Source organism: Sparus aurata, chromosome 5 (assembly GCF_900880675.1).
Source record: "Sparus aurata chromosome 5, fSpaAur1.1, whole genome shotgun sequence".
Taxonomy (NCBI): Eukaryota; Metazoa; Chordata; class Actinopteri; order Spariformes; family Sparidae; genus Sparus; species Sparus aurata.
In genome coordinates this window covers 32,204,875-32,222,311 of record NC_044191.1, presented here as the reverse complement: position 1 = coordinate 32,222,311, position 17,437 = coordinate 32,204,875, and the positions used below count along the sequence as shown (strand labels likewise).

At 42.6% G+C, this 17,437-nt stretch overlaps 2 protein-coding genes across 2 annotated transcripts; one reads left to right on the top strand and one right to left on the bottom strand.

Moving 5' to 3' along the window:
* Positions 1 to 622: 622 nt before the first annotated feature.
* Positions 623 to 10,385, top strand: svopa (SV2 related protein a). The gene is made up of 16 exons (XM_030415885.1): positions 623 to 957; positions 3,198 to 3,355; positions 4,020 to 4,105; positions 4,200 to 4,298; positions 5,088 to 5,159; positions 5,304 to 5,428; positions 5,519 to 5,582; positions 5,686 to 5,811; positions 6,166 to 6,294; positions 6,394 to 6,467; positions 6,640 to 6,716; positions 7,051 to 7,155; positions 7,237 to 7,348; positions 7,438 to 7,519; positions 7,610 to 7,699; positions 8,791 to 10,385. The coding sequence occupies exons 1-16, from the start codon at positions 923 to 925 to the stop codon at positions 9,001 to 9,003; spliced, it is 1,647 nt and encodes a 548-aa protein (XP_030271745.1). The 5' UTR covers positions 623 to 922; the 3' UTR covers positions 9,004 to 10,385.
* On the bottom strand, positions 9,832 to 17,385 carry LOC115581058 (D-amino-acid oxidase). Its single transcript, XM_030415888.1, has 11 exons — positions 17,257 to 17,385; positions 15,750 to 15,945; positions 15,551 to 15,665; positions 15,165 to 15,241; positions 14,703 to 14,768; positions 12,625 to 12,679; positions 12,323 to 12,427; positions 12,151 to 12,233; positions 11,851 to 11,968; positions 11,470 to 11,568; positions 9,832 to 11,392 (listed from the first exon to the last, which is right to left on the bottom strand). Exons 2-11 carry the CDS (start codon positions 15,941 to 15,943, stop codon positions 11,267 to 11,269), a joined length of 1,038 nt encoding a protein of 345 aa, XP_030271748.1. The 5' UTR covers positions 15,944 to 15,945; positions 17,257 to 17,385; the 3' UTR covers positions 9,832 to 11,266.
* Positions 17,386 to 17,437: the final 52 nt, after the last annotated feature.

Sequence of the window (17,437 nt, the reverse complement as noted above, 5' to 3'; positions counted from 1 at the left end):
TACTTGTGGTCATACTTTCTAAAAAAAAAAAATCAGTGGCCCAAAACAACATGAGGATGAACATGTTTTTTGTTTTGTTTTGATCCTTGGAGCAATGCAACTTTTTAAAATATATACAATTCTATGTATCTTAATTGTACTGCTTTTATTTTTATTTGATTATGGGATTGTCTTTCATGTGGGAGTGTCCTTACAGAGTCCTTGAGTGAATGGTTGACAGTTTAATAACCATTCACACCTGAGCTCACCTGGCTTTAGATACCCACATGACCACATGCAATTGGGTCAACAACAACAAGTGGCCCAAACGACCCTGAAACTCAGAGCTCACAGGTGACCTCAAGGACTCTGAGGACACTCCCACACAGAGTTTAAAATCCTGCAAACTCCATTCCAGGTACTTAGAACTGACACTTTGATTAAGTTAAGGTTAAATAAATGAATAATAATAATAAAAAAATTAAAAAAAAAACATGTTCATCCTCCACTGTTTTTCTACTGCTGGTCTATAAAGTATGACGTATTGCTTTAATAATTACTGGTCTTGTCAAAAATGCAGAAAAATGCACAGATTTATACTCTTAGTCTTCAAAGTGTTCTGGATGGATAGGTGGGGGTGGGCGGGGCTGGACCCTCAGTACTGACACCATCAGAACCGGGTCGGAGGTGTTCATCAGCACACCGGGCAGGTCATGTGTGGGAGCAGCAGTGATCAGCAGTCATGGTGCCTCAGACCCTCCTCGGCTCGGCCTATCCGCGGCGGCTCTCCCGAGCTGTGTGACTCGCTCACGGCCGCTCCTCATTGGCTGCCGGCGGACTCCCGGAGCAGGTCGCTCTCCTCGGTGCTGAAATCGCTGCTCGTCGTGATCATGTAAACGGCGATGAGGCCAAAAACACGGAGCGTCTGTCAGGAAACACCAAAATGGACGATGATCTGTTCCAACTGAGACAGCTGCCGTGAGTAGACACAGCCTGCACATTTAACGCCTCTTGTCCCCTTGTGTTTATTTATTTATTTATTTATTTATTTGTGGTGTTAGATTTCCGACCATGACAGCGTGTTTGGCCGACGCGTCGCCCTCTGACAGCCTCGCATCGCGTTTTGTCTGATTCTCCAGCACAAACAGCGTCACAGTTCTCTAACAGCACCAGTCATGTATTAACATGTGTCCACCTTTATTATGCAGAAATGCTCCGGAAACATTCAGAACCAACTCAGCACGTTTGTTTACAGTCGTAGCATCTTTTCCCCCCTCAAGAACACTGTTGTGGTTTAATTTATTCAGGTGTGCTGTGATTTTTTTTTTCTCCGCTGATCTTTTTTCCTGTCTGAACTTGTTGTTTGCTGTCATGACTCAGTGGCTGCTTCAGGTGATTTATTTCAACCCTGCTGAAGCGACAGAACATTAAGCTAAAGGGCTGGAGAGGCGCATGGGAGTCTAGCCTGGTCGACATCAGGAGCATTTACCAAAGACACACAGTGAAATAAATGATTTTATAGTCTTATTATAACGATGACACGAAAACACATGCATTCAAAAATATTCGAAGAGTAGATTTTTAGATTTAGGTGAAGAACTTTTGAATATATGTCACATTGTAACACACAAGAAAGACAGAAATATCAATATACTCACTAATGTGTCTCTGAATAATTCAAACATTCATTCATCCATTCACGTTTATTTACGTCTTGTAAGAAATTAATGATGTGGAAAAGGTGTGATAATCACAGATAAGCAGCAGTGTGACAGAACACAAGTAAAATGTGAAAATGATAAGAAACTGCAAATGACTGTAACAAAACACAGAATAACACTGAGGTGCGTTCAAGACCAATGGCAGACAACTGTACAGTTAAAAACAGCTACATTCAAATGCTGAGTAGTTTAAAATCAAAGACTTAATCTGACCTATAGGTAGAACTGTGTCAAGTTTAATTGTACACTGTTAAATGTTCCAAGTGTATGGAGAACTGTAGTTTTCCTACCTGGGGAACTTCCAGCATTATACATACGTACATTCTAATAAAGAGCTGATATATGTTGGCATATGGTTGCTTTTAAAGGTGCCCATCCAGCTTTCTCATATAGGAAACGATGATGAGTGGAATAACACCAGTAAGCACCAGTAATGAATCTGAGGGTGGAGTAAGAGTGGAGACATGTCTATAGATACCGTCAATGTAATCCAGGACGGATAAAAATACATCTTCAATGATCCAGAACACGGGGGAAGTAGTTCTGTTTCTCTATAAACAAACTATTTATTGGTGTGTTTGTGTGTTAATATGACATTTAAATGAGAGTTTCTGATCCAGTCAGACACCCAAATGTTTGCACACGGAAACCCTTTCAAACATGCAGACCAACGTCTTCGATGTCTCTGGCTCTAGATAATATCATGCATTTGTTTGTTTGTTTGTTTTGCATTGAGGACTCACTTCAGGTTAAAGAGGGAATCTTGCAGTTTGCCAAAAGCTTGCTGGAGAATTGTGTTTGCTTTTTTTTGCAGTATTAGCACAGCAGCCCAGGACGGTATCATCAGCATAGAGACGAGCGTTACAGTCTGTTTTAAAGATGAAATATTGTTAAAATAGATTGTGAATATGACAGGACCCAGTGTTGAACCTTGCGGAACCCCTTAAATGATCACAAAAAGTCGTGGAACGATCGTTTCCTACAGTCGCACATTGTTGTCTTTGAGACAAGTCGTCATGGAACCAACCGACAATTACAGTTGCTGAACATCTCACGAACTGCAGCGCTCAGAGGCCACTTACCATTCCAAGTAGGCTATGTTATATAATCACAGTGATTAAGGCTTCACTGGCGCTCTCCTACAGTGTTTCATCCTGAATGAACCATCTATTACAACGTGTGGGAGAAGATTATACCTTCCAATCTGTGGAAAACATGCACATCTCAGGGTGTTTGTGGCTTTATAAGGTTGCCAAGCATTAAAAAAAGCATCGCGCAGAGCCGCTGCTGCCAGTCGCCCTGGCGTGGTTTTCGCCCATAGGACGACTTTAACCACCCATTCACAAAATCACAGCCAGAAAAAGCTCACATCACCTAGGCAACAGCCTCTGACTCTCATCTGCACTCAGCTTTGCCCTGCCGCCAGTCCGCTGATGCCAACCTGACCAGACATGCCGTGAGATGTTAATGCCGTGAGCGTCTTTCTTCTTTTTGCAGTGTTGTCCGCTTCCGTCGCACAGGTGAGAGCACACGCTCGGAGGACGATGGCGAGAATAGAGAACAGGTCATCAGGATCGCCGAGCAGACTGATCAGGAGTCTGTGGCACTCACAGACGGAGCCCCGGTTCCTCGGGAGTTCGCGAATCCAACTGATGGTACAGTATGACTTCATTTTAGTCACTTCTCCGTCTCAAACACTTTCACATTTAACTCACTGTCACTGTTTCACTTCCTCCCCAAAGTAACATGAGATACTAGTCATACAAATATGGTCAAGGTCAACGCATTACACCCTGAGATTTGATCAAAAATGTTTAAAATACCCTGTCTCGAATTGTTAAAGAAAGTTCGAACCAATCTTGGTTCCGTCCCTTTATCAGGATCCGCTTAAAGGAGGGAGTCTGTTCTGGGCTGAGACCCGTCCTCCATCCAAGTGTCGTCAAAATCAGTTCAGTAGTTTTGTGAAATCCTGCTGACAAACCAACCAACCAACAAACAAACAGACCTGGATGAAACGTAACCTCGACGGAGCTAAAATGAACTTTCAGTCACCTACATGTAACATCTTGTGTGAGTGAACAGTTTCTCAGGAGCCATATTTGCTGTTTCGAGCTTTCGATTTCACTTTAAGACCTTTACGAGGAGCTCGTAGAGGCGACAGGAAACAACAGCTTGTTGGATCAGCTAGAATGATCTCACAGGTCCAACCTGTTAGTAAGAGATTAATATGCATCAGCGCTCATTTCTCTCAGACTGCTGCTCAGAGACGGTTTGTATCTGCTCATTGCAAAAAAAAAAAATATTTCCACGTTCCCACAGACACATTCATGGTGGAGGATGCCGTAGAGGCCATCGGCTTCGGGACGTTTCAGTGGAAGCTCTCCATCCTCACCGGGCTGTCATGGGTGAGAGCTGCTCTTTACTGAAAATACACCAGTGCAGATGCTGCGTTCAGTCCTTCAGTTAACACTTGTACATCGTTTGTTTCTGTGTTCTCAGATGGCCGACGCCATGGAGATGATGATCCTCAGCATCCTGGCCCCGCAGCTCCACTGCGAGTGGCGGCTGCCCAGCCTGGAGGTGGCACTGCTCACATCGGTAATGGCTCTCTAATGTCTGTAAAGTGCTCTTCGGTATGACGGTCCTGATAGTCATTGATTAAGAGAGGATTGTTTTGGAATAAGTGCTTGTATTGAACAGCGACAACCGCAGACAAAACGGGCCCCTAATGGTTTAATGTCACCAGATATGTGTTGCAATATTTTGATTCTAGAAGCATATTTACCTTCCTGAGGATAATATAAAACCACAGGGAGCTACGGTGGACACTAAAGGTTTGGCATGGGGGAGATTGAGCAGTGCACATTTTAGATAGTCGATTGTTGAGTCTCATCCCCAAATCCTCAAATACTGACAGTTTAGGGTTGGCAGCTCGAGTTGGACACCAATCAAAAACTTGTTTGGCTCTTCAGAAACCTCTGAGAGACGTCATGATGAACACTATGATATTAAAACCAGCCAGTGTTTTTCTTTCTTTAACTAAGATACAATTAATACAAAATTCTCTGTTCCTGAGGAGATAATGAAATTCATATTTAACCCTCAGTAACGTCTAGTGCATCTCAAAGTCTGGACCCAGTTTGGGTGTTTGAGACTTCATGTTGCATTCAGCTGCACGTCGTAAACTCCAGAATCTATACCGCTTTTGCTTTGAAAAGTGCAAACCGAACCAAAAAGCTACAGGACAGGACCGTCTACAGCTCGAAAACACAGTGTGCACGACAGGATGTGCACAACATCATCCACGCACAGTGAGATTATCGTTAAGTGCACGCTCACGATGCTGCAACACGCCCCCGCCATCACTCTCTGTTCTCACTGATGCAGGCCGTGTTTATCGGGATGATGATCAGCTCTTCTCTCTGGGGAAACATATCTGACAAATATGGCAGGAAGACAGTAAGTTTATCATTTGAACCTTTGCTCGACACGATGATAATTCCTGGAAGTTAATCTTCAGTGCAGCATTCAGGCAATCGGTCGATATCAGAAGCTGCTCATCACATCACCATCATTTATTTAGCAGCTCGTTTGTGCCCACAGGGTCTTAAGATGAGCGTCCTGTGGACTATGTTCTACGGCCTGATGAGTGCGTTTGCACCTGTTTATGGGTGGATCCTCGTCCTCCGCGCACTGGTGGGCTTTGGCATCGGAGGAGCCCCGCAGTCGTGAGTAACCCTCGTTTATCCCTCTAATGAACAACCCTGTAATTATTGATTTGAGCTGGGATTAACAGTGAAGCGTCCGTCCTTTATAAGGGTGACGCTGTATGCTGAGTTCCTGCCCATGAAGTCCAGAGCTACGTGCATCCTGTTGATTGAGGTACGATCACCTCGCTCATCGATCGTCCACACAGAGCTGCACAGCACTCACATGCTCCGATTGGCTCGCGGGGATTTATAGCATTAAAAAATTATCCTTGCAGATATTTTGGGCGCTGGGCACCGTGTTTGAGGTCCTCTTAGCGATCCTGGTGATGCCCACTCTGGGCTGGCGTTGGCTGCTCGGCCTCTCCACCATTCCTCTCTTCATCTTCGCCTTCTTCTCTTTTGTGAGTATCCAACTTAACATGTTAGATTTGAGGGGTTTTGAAGAGGATCTGAAGCCGCTTTGTTAGTAAAATGACTAAAACTTATCCCCCTTGTTAACCTGCACAGATATTGTGTTAATGTATTACTTTCAGATTACTTTATTTCATCAGCAGAAAGAAAAACACGACTAATCGACCATCAGCGTCGTAAAAAGTACCCGACAGTCATACTTGAGCAAAAAGATCATGAAAAGTCGCCTTCATGATTTGAAAAGAAACGTGTAGACGCAGCAGAGCGAGAGGATCATTGGTTAACATAACAAACAGCAGCTTCATTGACTGACATGTCTGTTTTCTGATGTTGGGGGAGAGCAGTGGCTTCCAGAGAGCGCTCGATACGACGTGCTGACGGGGAACCAGGAGAAAGCTCTGGCCACGCTGAAGCGTATCGCGACGGAGAACGGAGCACCGATGCCTCTGGGAAAACTCATCGCTGCCAGACAGGTGGGAGCCTGTTTTTGTTCAGCACACGGCACAAACTCTCTGGACATCACTCGTGTATTCTACCTATTTTTTTTTTTTAATGTCTGTTCTTTCTATTAGGAGGACCGGGGAAAGATTAAAGACCTGTTTTCGTCACACTTTCGCTGGACCACAGTCCTGCTGTGGTTCATTTGGTAATTGTCCTCCTTACTGTCCAAAACCTCATGTTCTATTATGTGCATAGATATATTAAAGGATAAGTCCACCCAAAACATTAAGATTTAGTCAACAGATAAGATTCATTTTTGGGCGGATTTACCCTTTAATCTGTGTGTCCAACATTTGTTCCATCCTTTGTCTCCTCAGGTTTGCGAACGCCTTCTCCTACTACGGCCTGGTGCTGCTCACCACCGAGCTGTTTCAGGAGGGGGGTGCGTGTGGAAGTGAGTCACTGCTCCGGCACCGACAGACGCCCTCACACGCTCAAGGACACACAAGCGCTCACATTTTAATTCTGCACGCTGATAAAAGGAAGAAAGACACTGTAGTTCAGTGACGTGTGTGTGTCAGATAAATGTAGTGCTCATTTCTAAAACCAAAAGAGGGAATTGTGTCAGCTTTTTTGTGCACACAGTTCGTTATTAGCGTCACCTCTTCTTTTGCTTCTCTGCGCACTAAAAAGTCTGTTCGTGTACAAGCGGCGTGTGTGACAGCACAGACCGAGCTGGCGTTGGTGGTGAGCTGTCTCATTAACTGTTGTTTTATGCCTCCCTCTAGTGTCCAAAGGTAATAAGAGGGAGCTCCGCTGCAGCCTGGAGTGTAAATATCTGAACTCTGATGACTACAAAGACCTGCTGTGGACCACCTTATCCGAATTCCCAGGTAGGCACCTGTCATCGCAACAAGCCTATAAATTAATATATGTGATTTATTTTGAGGTCATAACTCTTGGTCCTGCGTTAGGGCTGCTGGTGACCCTGTGGGCTATCGATCGGCTGGGGAGGAGGAAGACCATGGCGTTGTGTTTCTTCATCTTCTCCATGTGCATCATTCCACTCTACGGTTGTGTTGGGAGGTGAGATGGCTACTGGTGAGAATGTTAGAAATAATAATATATAGTGGATCCACTGTTTTTATCTGGCGTCACTGTTTTCCCTGTCGCAGAACATCCATGACAGTGTTGATATTCATCGCGAGAGCTTTCATCGCAGGCGGATTTCAGGCCGCCTACGTGTACACGCCAGAGGTAAGATGTCAGCTCAGATAAAATCAGTAGCTGAGAAAAAAGGGGAGCCAACAACAGGACAGCCTTCTCAGTCTTCTCTAATCTCTGCAGGTGTACCCAACAGCGACCCGGGCTTTAGGTCTGGGAACCAGCAGTGGAATGGCCAGAGTTGGTGCCCTCATTACACCTTTTGTTGCACAGGTAACACCCTTCACTTTCCTTGTTTAACCCTTGTGCCCTCCCTAAAAAAACTTCCTCTAACCACCTCCGTGGCAAAAATGTACATGCACAAAATCTGCCATAAAATCCTCATATGTCAATATTTTGTTCTGCTTTTTGTTGTTGCAGTTTGCACAGTAAGAGTTCACTCTGATGAATCAGATGTTGATTTAAAAACATTTCATACACACACACACACACACACACACACACACACTGGGCCCTGGTAGTCACCCAGCTCCATAATATAACTGGCAAAAATACAAAAATTTCATGCATCCGCCTACAATAGGAAAATGGTTGAATCTGGTGAAATACATCAATAATGTCAAATATCACTACTTTTCTTCAAAATGGCATGCTGACATTACAGAAAGCATGGTTTTATACTGTAATGGTAGTAAGATTAAAAAATGTGGTTTTAATGGAAGTCAATGGGGCATTTTTGGCCACGAAGGTGGTTAGAGGGAGTATCTGTTACTACATAAAATATACTAATGCAATCAAATCAATTTTGTTGGTAATCTTTGATATATCCAAGACTCTAATCACCACTAAAGTCCCATCAGCCTACTACTTATTATATGGAAAATAATAAATTTTTTGTGTTTTTTAAAAAAAATAAATAATTAGTATTTCAAATAATAAAACTGGCATTTAAAAGGTAAAATCCTGAAAATTATTGAATATTTGATCATTTTGATCAGGGAACAAGTTGATTAAGGGATTCAAGCAAAAAATAAAAATCAAAAAAAAAAAATATTGATGTATGAGGATTTTATGGCAGATTTTGTGCGCGTACATTTTTCCCACGAAGGTGGTTAAAGGGTGCAAAATGCATAACGGGAAAATAAAAGACATGTATGAGTAAAAGACACTGGATTTCAAAAATTTGACTAAAAAGAAGAGTTCCTGCAAAAATCCATGCCACAAGCTGTAACACAGCCAAAATTATCGCTAAATCAAAACAAAAAAAGTTGAGAAAAATGTACAAAAATGCCCGAGGAGGGCACAAGGGTTAAACACGTCACAACACAAGACAGCGGGGATCATTTTTGTTCTTCACCCTGCAGGTGATGTTGGAGTCGTCCGTGTACCTCGCTCTGTCGGTCTACTGCTGCTGCTGCCTTCTAGCCGCCGTCGCCTCCTGCGCGCTTCCGATTGAGACGACGGGCCGGGGCCTGCAGGAGTCCAGTCACCGCGAGTGGGGCCAGGAGATGGTGGGCCGGGCCTCCACCCCTGGCTCAGGGAGGATCCCTCAGTCCAGCTCTGGCTCCCAGGGTTGAGAACACGTTGGCTGGAGTCCAACCGAGAGAGGCGACCACGGCGAGGAAAAGAGGAAAAAAGGAAAAAGAAGGGACGAAAAAAAAAAAAAGCCAGAGGAGCTTTCTGTGTCCATCCCCTGTCCCATCCAAAGACTCTTCAGTTTAGGCACCACAGTGGCTTCAAAGAGCCAGGCAGCACAATATTACCTATTATTATTATATAGTCTTCAAACACCATCGCTGTCACGTTTTTGCCACTGAATAAACGCACACGGGGTGATTGCTAAGACCAAATGACCTTCACGAGTGCAAGGACGAAAAAAACAAAAACAAACGGTGGACGATGTGTGAAACAAACGGCAACTCAAAAACAGAATAACGAGGGTAGAGGTGTTAGATTTTCTTTTGAAAGAGCCTTAAAACTACCTTTTCTGTTCGTGTTTGAAAGAACTCGCAGGCCTGGTAACGAAGCTGCGATCACGTCGACGCGTAGACGAGAAAGAGCGTTTTATCTTGCGCACACAAATTGCCTGTTAAAATACACTAACTGCAAACTCGGCTTAATAAAAACTACACCGCTGGAATGAAGAGCGGTTCATCGACCTGACGGACCGTTGGCTTAAACGAGGTCTGTAGTTACTTTATTTTAGCTTCACTTCTGCCGAGGCAGTGAGAGGACCTGCTGCACAGTGAGTCACTGACTAAAGTCCTGTGTTAAATGCATTCTATTTGTCTCCTGTGTCAGTATTATTTTTACACCTCGACGTGGATGATATTTGTTTTCTGCTGAACACACGAGGAAAAGAGGCAGGTATTACTCTAGTAATAATGACAATACCACCTCCCGTCTCGATTCATCATGTGGTCATTTTATTTACAACAATCTGTGGAAGCCTTCATCAGAGCATAACAACGTCATCGACATTTAAAAAATCGGCCGTAATTCACAATTATGGCACAAATTATGGTACGAGTCCACAGACACCAGGACGGACAACAAACATTATGTAAGTTCACATTGAAGTATTAGGAACATCTAAATCACTCAAAGCCGACTCAACCTACTTAGTAAGAATAACACGGTTTTAAAAAACGATATCATATCTTCCTGTAAATAATGTATCAATCCCTGGTTTAGTTGTTGTCTTTGCTTTTTGTTGGTAACAAAAAGGTGATGTGGAGGTGGACTTCGCCGCGAGCAGCCACACCGAGCAAAGTTTTGTGTTTTGAAAAGAAGAGATTAACTAGTACAGCTTCCAGCGAGCTGAGTCTTACCTGCCAGTGTTTGAGATTTAGTGCTGCGTTGAGTGTGTGTGTGTGTGTGTGTGTGTGTGCACAGATTCTTGTCAACACACTGGATGTAAATGTGTATGATACTACAGTAAATAATCTTTCAAAAAGAAGACCGGATCATGTTGTTATTCATTACTAAACAGTGATAAGAAGAGAGATGAGCACATTTATACATATTAACTAGAGCTTGATTGATATATTGGTCGACTGATATTAAAGATGATATGTTCATATTGCAGATTTATCACTATCAGTATCATTACGGACATTTTATTTTGCAGATTAAAATGCAGAAAAGTTGCGTGGAGTAATTTATGATAATTAATTCCTGGTTAACTTTACCGTTTCAGTCACTGATGTGAAATCTAGATGATAAAGTTTATTGTTCCACTGTCAAATATCCTGCCTCTGTTAAATCTTTGTCATTAGTGTTTAATAACCACTATAAAATAAAAAAAAAGCAAACAACTAATTGACTTGTGCTCTGAGGATTTAAGGTCATTTCATGAAACCAGAAAACAAAGGAAGTCTTTTGCTACCTGATGTTGACATCGGACCCAAAAACAAGTACGATCAAAGCTCCACTTCCAATGTAGTTATATAATTTTAAACTCCAAACTGAAATATATAATTAAACTGCCTTTGTTACACACTGTACCTTTGTCACAAGTGTTTGATAATCACATCTGAGGGATCGCTGCACTGATATTAGAAGTTTTCGCTCCCTATTATCGATGTCGAACCGCTTTATTTCTAATCTCAGCCAAGAAGGTTCTGCTTTTGAAACTTGGTGAGAGAAAGTGTAGCACGGGTCAAAAAAGAACCTGAACCTACGTGAATTAGTGCAAATTTAAAGTGACGTGATTATCTCGTGAAAATAAGAATATCTGTGTGCTTTTAAATGTTAGTTATAGGCTAGAAGAGGTGTGATACGAGGCACTGACATTAAACGTTATAAAAGAAGCACCGATCATTTCTCCTGGACGAACATTCACAAGCGAGCTTGTGGACCTTTGCCTTTTTTTTCCACAATCTGACCGAAGAGCCTCGCTGCCTCCTGGGCGCAGCCTCTGTGGATGGTGAGTCCGAACCCTCCGTGGCCGTAGTTGTGTATCACCTGAACGAGAGCCGGAAGATTTTTAGAATACGATGAATGACCAAACTGTATATCTTAAGCACTGCTCAGCTGTTTACCTCTATTGAAGTTGCACCAGTCTTTATGGTCTCTCTCTCCAGGCGGACTTTGCTGCGAACGGGCCTGAGGCCGGACCAGTCCTCCACTATCCTGGCATGCTGAGGGCAGAAGACAACAAGAGATAATCCGTCTCAAACTTGAACTTTAGCTGAAATTAAAACGTACAAAATACTGTCATGCAAAAGTTGTTATCACTTAGAAATGTAAGTTAGGTTGGATCCAGTGGACACCTTCAGATTTGGGCCCGTCGCATGTTGAAGAACTGAATTACAAATAAGTATTCTAAATATATATATACTGTAAACAGATGACTCCTGGTAAATAATTAATCACAAATGAGACAGAAAGTCGTTTTATGGTCTCTCAGACAGGCACCTCACCTTGAGACTCGGCTCCAGCCGGCAAGCTTCCTCCCAGATGTGTTTATGGTCGATGGAGTTGTTCTGTTCGCTCCAGTTTCCTAACTGAAAGACGCCGCCGACTGTCACGAGACGACTCCTGCAGACACAGATGATCTGTTCGCTCACGGAAACGTCTTTTTATACACTACAGAAGCTAAAGTTGTGTATAAAACTGTGACTGCATCTGTACCACAGTACTCTTATGCCCCACTATAAAGAGAAGCTGCTGTCCTCTCTTTAAAGTCAGTGTTCATGAAGGTTTCGTGTCACTAGATCTACCCTGGAATGATGTACGGTGAATTGTAGACTCCTGTTGAAAAGTCGTGAGTAAGAATCCAGTGCTTGAGCCACGGAGCGTCCACCTGGAAGAACAAGGAGGAGAAACGTGCAACCAGGATCTTTCCATCGTGCAAGTTATTGCAGGTTGTATAAAAACTGTTTGCATTCTCACCTTCACTATCTGACCGCGGCCTGGTTTGAGGTCAGGATCCGGCTGCAGCTCTCCTGATCTGATTCCAGTGCAGTTTATAACCACGTCTGCCCCGGATTCTGCCAGCTGCTCACAAGGACGCGAGATAAGAGAAAAACAAACGTCAACAAGCAGCAGTTTGCTGAGTCTGTCGGGGAATGCAACTTTCTGGATGTCACGCTGTTACAGGCTCAGAATAAAAGCATTCCTAAAATTAAAAATAACAATATACTATAAAGCACACACAGAACAAGCAGTTGTATCACTGAATAACCTTCACTAACCTCCTTGAAGGACTCGATTTTCCGCTGATAAAACTTAACACCCCTTTTTTCCAACCTGAGAAGAACACAAAACCAGTTATGGTTATGATTGAGAAAATCAATCTATCAATCAATCAATCAATCAATCAATCAATCAATCAATCTATCAATCAATCTATCAATCTATCTATCTATATATCTATCTATCAATCTATCTATCTATCTATCTATCTTTTCTAGGCCGGATCACAAAACACAACATCATTTCGAAATTTCAGAAAACACACACAAATGTCATTGCTTTTTTCTAGGGCTGTCAAACGACTAATTTTTTTAATCGCGATTAATCGCATTTTGTCCATAGTTAACTCGCGATTAATCGCAAATTAATCGCAATTTTTTTTGCACATTTTTTCCTGTTCTAAATGTACCTTGATGTATTTTTTAATGTTCTTAATACTTTTAACAACATAAGAAAGGGCAAATATGCTTGCATTATGAAAATTTTTTATCAACACTTCAAATCATGCAGGAAAATAAAAGGCCTTTTTTGTTGTCTGCTTTTGGCTGGGGGGGGGGGGGGCTCTCTGCATCTGCCCTGTGTTTGGCTTGCAACTGATATTTGAGACTCAATGTACTTCGATGGTAACTCATTTCATGTCGATAGTACATGCAGAAAACTTTTGTCTTATCGACCGAACCATCTGGCTGTTTTGAAAGTAGTTTGCCGTTCATACCATAAATGACCAAATAATATCCGGGTTTCAATTATCTACAGGGTCCCTTTAAACGCTGGTGCAGATGTATATTTTGGTAAATAACCGCCGGTTCCAAATAAATGTCGGGTCTAATTTTTTATTTTTTTTTAAATTAAGGAAGAAGACCTGTCCACTGACACTGCACGTTTTTCTTCTTCGCCTTTTTCACGCAGTGTGCTGCTTTCTGTCAGTCAGTATCACACTGATGATCGCCATGGCTCCGGTGCAGCAAAACAATAAAAAGTACCACTTGAAATTCAAACTTTCTGTCGTAAAATATGCAGAGGAAAACTCGGGAGAAGCAGCCGCTAGATGTTTCTCTGTCGACCAGAAGAGAGTAAGAGAAACGGAGCTTCAGCGTCTGTCCGAGGAGGACAGCAACAGGGCCAGGCTGCCTGCTGGAGGAAGGAAGAAGGCTAGTGAGGAGGCTGAGATAAACATGCGGGGATGAGTTATCAGCAAACGCGCACGCCATGAGAGAGTGTCCCACAAAATGATCAGGGTGATGGAGAAACAAATGTCCGCCACCGTGAGTGACAGCAGAGATGAGGAGTTTGCAGCGAGTGCTGGTTGGCTGAATCGTTTCCTCCGCCGCAACAACTTCACTTGCAGAAGGATGCCAGAGAATTCACAGAGAAGCTGGAGAAGTTTGTGACATTTTCATCCAGGATTATTGTGAGGAAGGAATTAAACGCCTGTCCCAAATTGCCTTTTGGTCTGTTAAGTGATTGAAACAACTAAACCCCCCGGCTATTATTTGGTATTTTACGGTAAGTCCTTTCTCAATTTCCTCACTTTTCAGTCCACCGTGTTTTTCCCGAACCGCCAACCCTGCTGCTTCTTCTTCTGATTCCCTTTCTGCCACCCTCTGGATCAAGACTACAGGTGCCACTGACGGCCGTAAATCTTTCAATGCGCGTTTTGTTTTTTGTTTTTTTATACCGAGCGTTAATCGCGCGTTAAAAGAATTAACGGCGTTAAGAGGATGTTGCGTTAACGCGTTATTAACGCGTTAACTTTGACAGCCCTACTTTTTTCTAAAATGTTGTTGTGTTTTGACCCTCAGGGCCACCGTACACAAACAATAACAAAATGTGAAACACAGTATATAATGGTCAACAATTTTAAGCAGAAATGAGAGATTTAAATCCACTGAAATTAATTAAAAAAATCATTATATAACAAGCAGTCCGGTGCTTCCTTTAATCTTTTTATTGGGTAATAAATGAAGTTGCACCGGGATGAACTGAACTCAGGTTAACTTTCAGGGTTAAAATAAAAAAAAACAAACATGATACAAGATATGAAGTAAATCATTTAAGCGAGAGGTTAATCACTCACCACTCCATCAGCCAGGGCAGGTACGATTTACCTTCCACCATGAGAGCAGTGTTGAACCAACCATAACTGGACAGGTGGGAAGAGACAGACGTGTGAAGAGAGAGAGAAGAATTTGACACAATATTGTTTTTATCCGATTCTACATATTTGTAACGTGATATTTTGAGTATCCATTCTTTTATTGTATATCATATACATTATCATATACGGTTTATATCTGCATTTTGTGGATGTTCATCCTGTTTTATGATTTATAGTTTTTGTTGTGTTGTATTTGTGTAATTGGACGGCATCTTGTTGTATTCTTGGCGTTTAATATTCAGCCGTGTCTTGTAGGGTCAAATGTTTGCCGTTGGATGGAAATAGATCACTACCTAACTAACTCATGATTAGTTAATGATCTGCTTTATTTGTTCTTTCAGTGTTTTGCTTTTTTTCGGGGCAGTTTCAGCAGGAACCTACTTGTATCCGGGGAACATCTGCAGTTCTCGCTCTGTGAGGCGTCTGAAGCCCAGGACGGTATCTTTGAACGAGGGTTCCTGCGATTCAAAACACGCCACTCATGATTAGTGCATCGGCTGTGATGGTTTGCTAACCCCTCAAACCCTCGATGAGGCCTCTCTGTTTTCCCACCACGACAGGCACCCATCTTTGTTTATCTGAATGGAGCTCTACTTCAGGCCGGCTGAATACTAATTGACTGTCTTGTGATAAATCTGTGTAAGCGTTATCTGAGCTTAGAGTTTAACTATACTTTTAATTGCACAGTGTCTTTGTTCTTGGCTGTAAAAGGCTTCCTAATCTAGGTCAAATCTTATCTTTAGTGAACAGAATAAAGGAATACTGACCGGGGCTGGTTCGGTGCAGAGGTTGTAGCCAGACTGAAGGAACACCCCCATTTTTACACACTCGGGTGAACTGAGGGTGCTCAGCAAGTAGTCGAATGTCTCTTTATTCCATTTTCTGAATGGGAAGACAAACACAGTGTTATAATGGTGGAAACATGTTGCAGTGTAGAGTCAATAGAGGGTTAAAGACAGCACGTACGTCTCCTGGACGTTGCCCTTATCGTAGAGATACGGCTGCCAGAAGCCAGCAGCTCCATCACTAGTGGTCAGTGGAGTGAAACGGTCCGCATACACCTCAATGGTCAGCGGACTGATGATGGAGTGATACTGCTCATAGATGCTCTGAGCCGTTGACAGGCCGATGACCCCGGCGCCAATCACTGCAACCCGCATGTCTGGATTAACATGAGACAAGAAAAACATTTACATCTGAGGCTTCATCACCCACAGAGGCGTCCTGCATGTGAACAGAACAACATGACCGATTATCAGGCTGATATTCAGAGTTTTTTCACATGTTTTCATCCTCCATCACTCAATGTCCCGCCCGCAACACTGTGTGATTGGTTTCAGGTCACAAGTTATAGTCTTTCAAAAGTTACTTGTGACTAAAGTTATCAAATAAATGTAGCAGAAGTATGAAGTAACAGAAAATACAAATACGGAAGTAAAGCGACTCATTTACTTACATTCACAATTGTACTTAAAGGGTGACGCCACCAATATGATACATTAAAGTGTGTTTCTCTCCAGGGGAAGCTGCATGTAATATGATAAATTGCCTTCAGTGATGCCGCTCGATGGCTCAGTTGCTTTGTGGGTAATGTAGGCGGCAGGTTTTAGAAAGGGTGACGAACATTTTGAATAAAAAAGGCGACATTTTTGGTTTGGCGCTTCAGATTTTGGATGATTTTGATGGTTACCGTGTTATTTAAGATCACACTCCCTCGCTTGGCGTGACCCACACTACTCTGCCTCTGATTGGCTACATTCTGCCCATTCAGTAATTCACATGTGCAACCCTCACCAAAGACTGGACAGAGGCCAGATGTCTCACTCTGTAGATAAAACAGAGCGTTCAAGACACGTTGTTTAAACGTGGAGCTGCAGAAATGCAACATATGAGAAAAATAATGTGTTTATTGAGAATTAAAGTATGTAAACTTATTCTACTAGGACCCCAAAATACAAGTATGAACCTGAAAGCGTGCACAATATAACCTCTTTAAGTCTAATCCTCGAAATGTTTTTAAATTTTTAAACTGTATTTTGGTTCCAACTATCCGTTATCAGCCACCTTGATTAATCAGTATTGACCCTGAGAAAACACTATCCTGGATCTCAGTTGGTTTGTATTCTAAAACACTGATGTGATGTGATTGGATAAAAGATTAGAAAAAACATGTCATCAATATTATTATCACTATAATTATTGTTATTATCATTGATTTGTTGAATCATGAGCCAGGTCTCCATCTGAGTGAATATTCTGCCATATACAGCTTAAAAATAGTAGAGTAGTAAGCTTGTATGATAACATATCATATATTCAGCATATTATGTAACAGAGCAGGCGACCTGCCACATAAATACCCAGTAAAGTCACATCAAACTTGTGAGAATGCTGCATAACAGAAGCGATCAGCTGAAAATACTGAGCAGACAATCAACTCACAACTTCAGATTCTCGAAAAGTTTTGCTTTACCTTCAGTGAAGTGTTGAGCAGCTCTGCAGGAGTTGTTGGAGTTTGCCCACTCACAATGAGAGTCACGTACTGGTCAGGCTGTCACGTGGGCAGAGGGGGGCGGAGTCACTGCTCCCCCTGACAGCAGCAGTGTGAGGGGTGGACCTCGGAGTGGGCGGAGCTAAGCACTTGACTCCGCCCA

What these genes read in the sequence shown, in the direction of transcription:
- svopa (XM_030415885.1), top strand. Translation starts at nt 923, where the DNA reads ATGGACGATGATCTGTTCCAACTGAGACAGCTGCC. An exon ending in AACTCATCGCTGCCAGACAG is followed by an intron (nt 6,295 to 6,393) that starts GTGGGAGCCTGT and finishes TCTTTCTATTAG; the next exon opens with GAGGACCGGGGAAAGATTAA. An exon ending in CACCTTATCCGAATTCCCAG is followed by an intron (nt 7,156 to 7,236) that starts GTAGGCACCTGT and finishes GTCCTGCGTTAG; the next exon opens with GGCTGCTGGTGACCCTGTGG.
- LOC115581058 (XM_030415888.1), bottom strand. Translation starts at nt 15,943, where the DNA reads ATGCGGGTTGCAGTGATTGGCGCCGGGGTCATCGGCCTGTCAACGGCT. An exon ending in CAGATGTTCCCCGGATACAA is followed by an intron (nt 14,769 to 15,164) that starts GTAGGTTCCTGC and finishes CCACCTGTCCAG; the next exon opens with TTATGGTTGGTTCAACACTG. An exon ending in CTGGTGCAACTTCAATAGAG is followed by an intron (nt 11,393 to 11,469) that starts GTAAACAGCTGA and finishes GCTCTCGTTCAG; the next exon opens with GTGATACACAACTACGGCCA.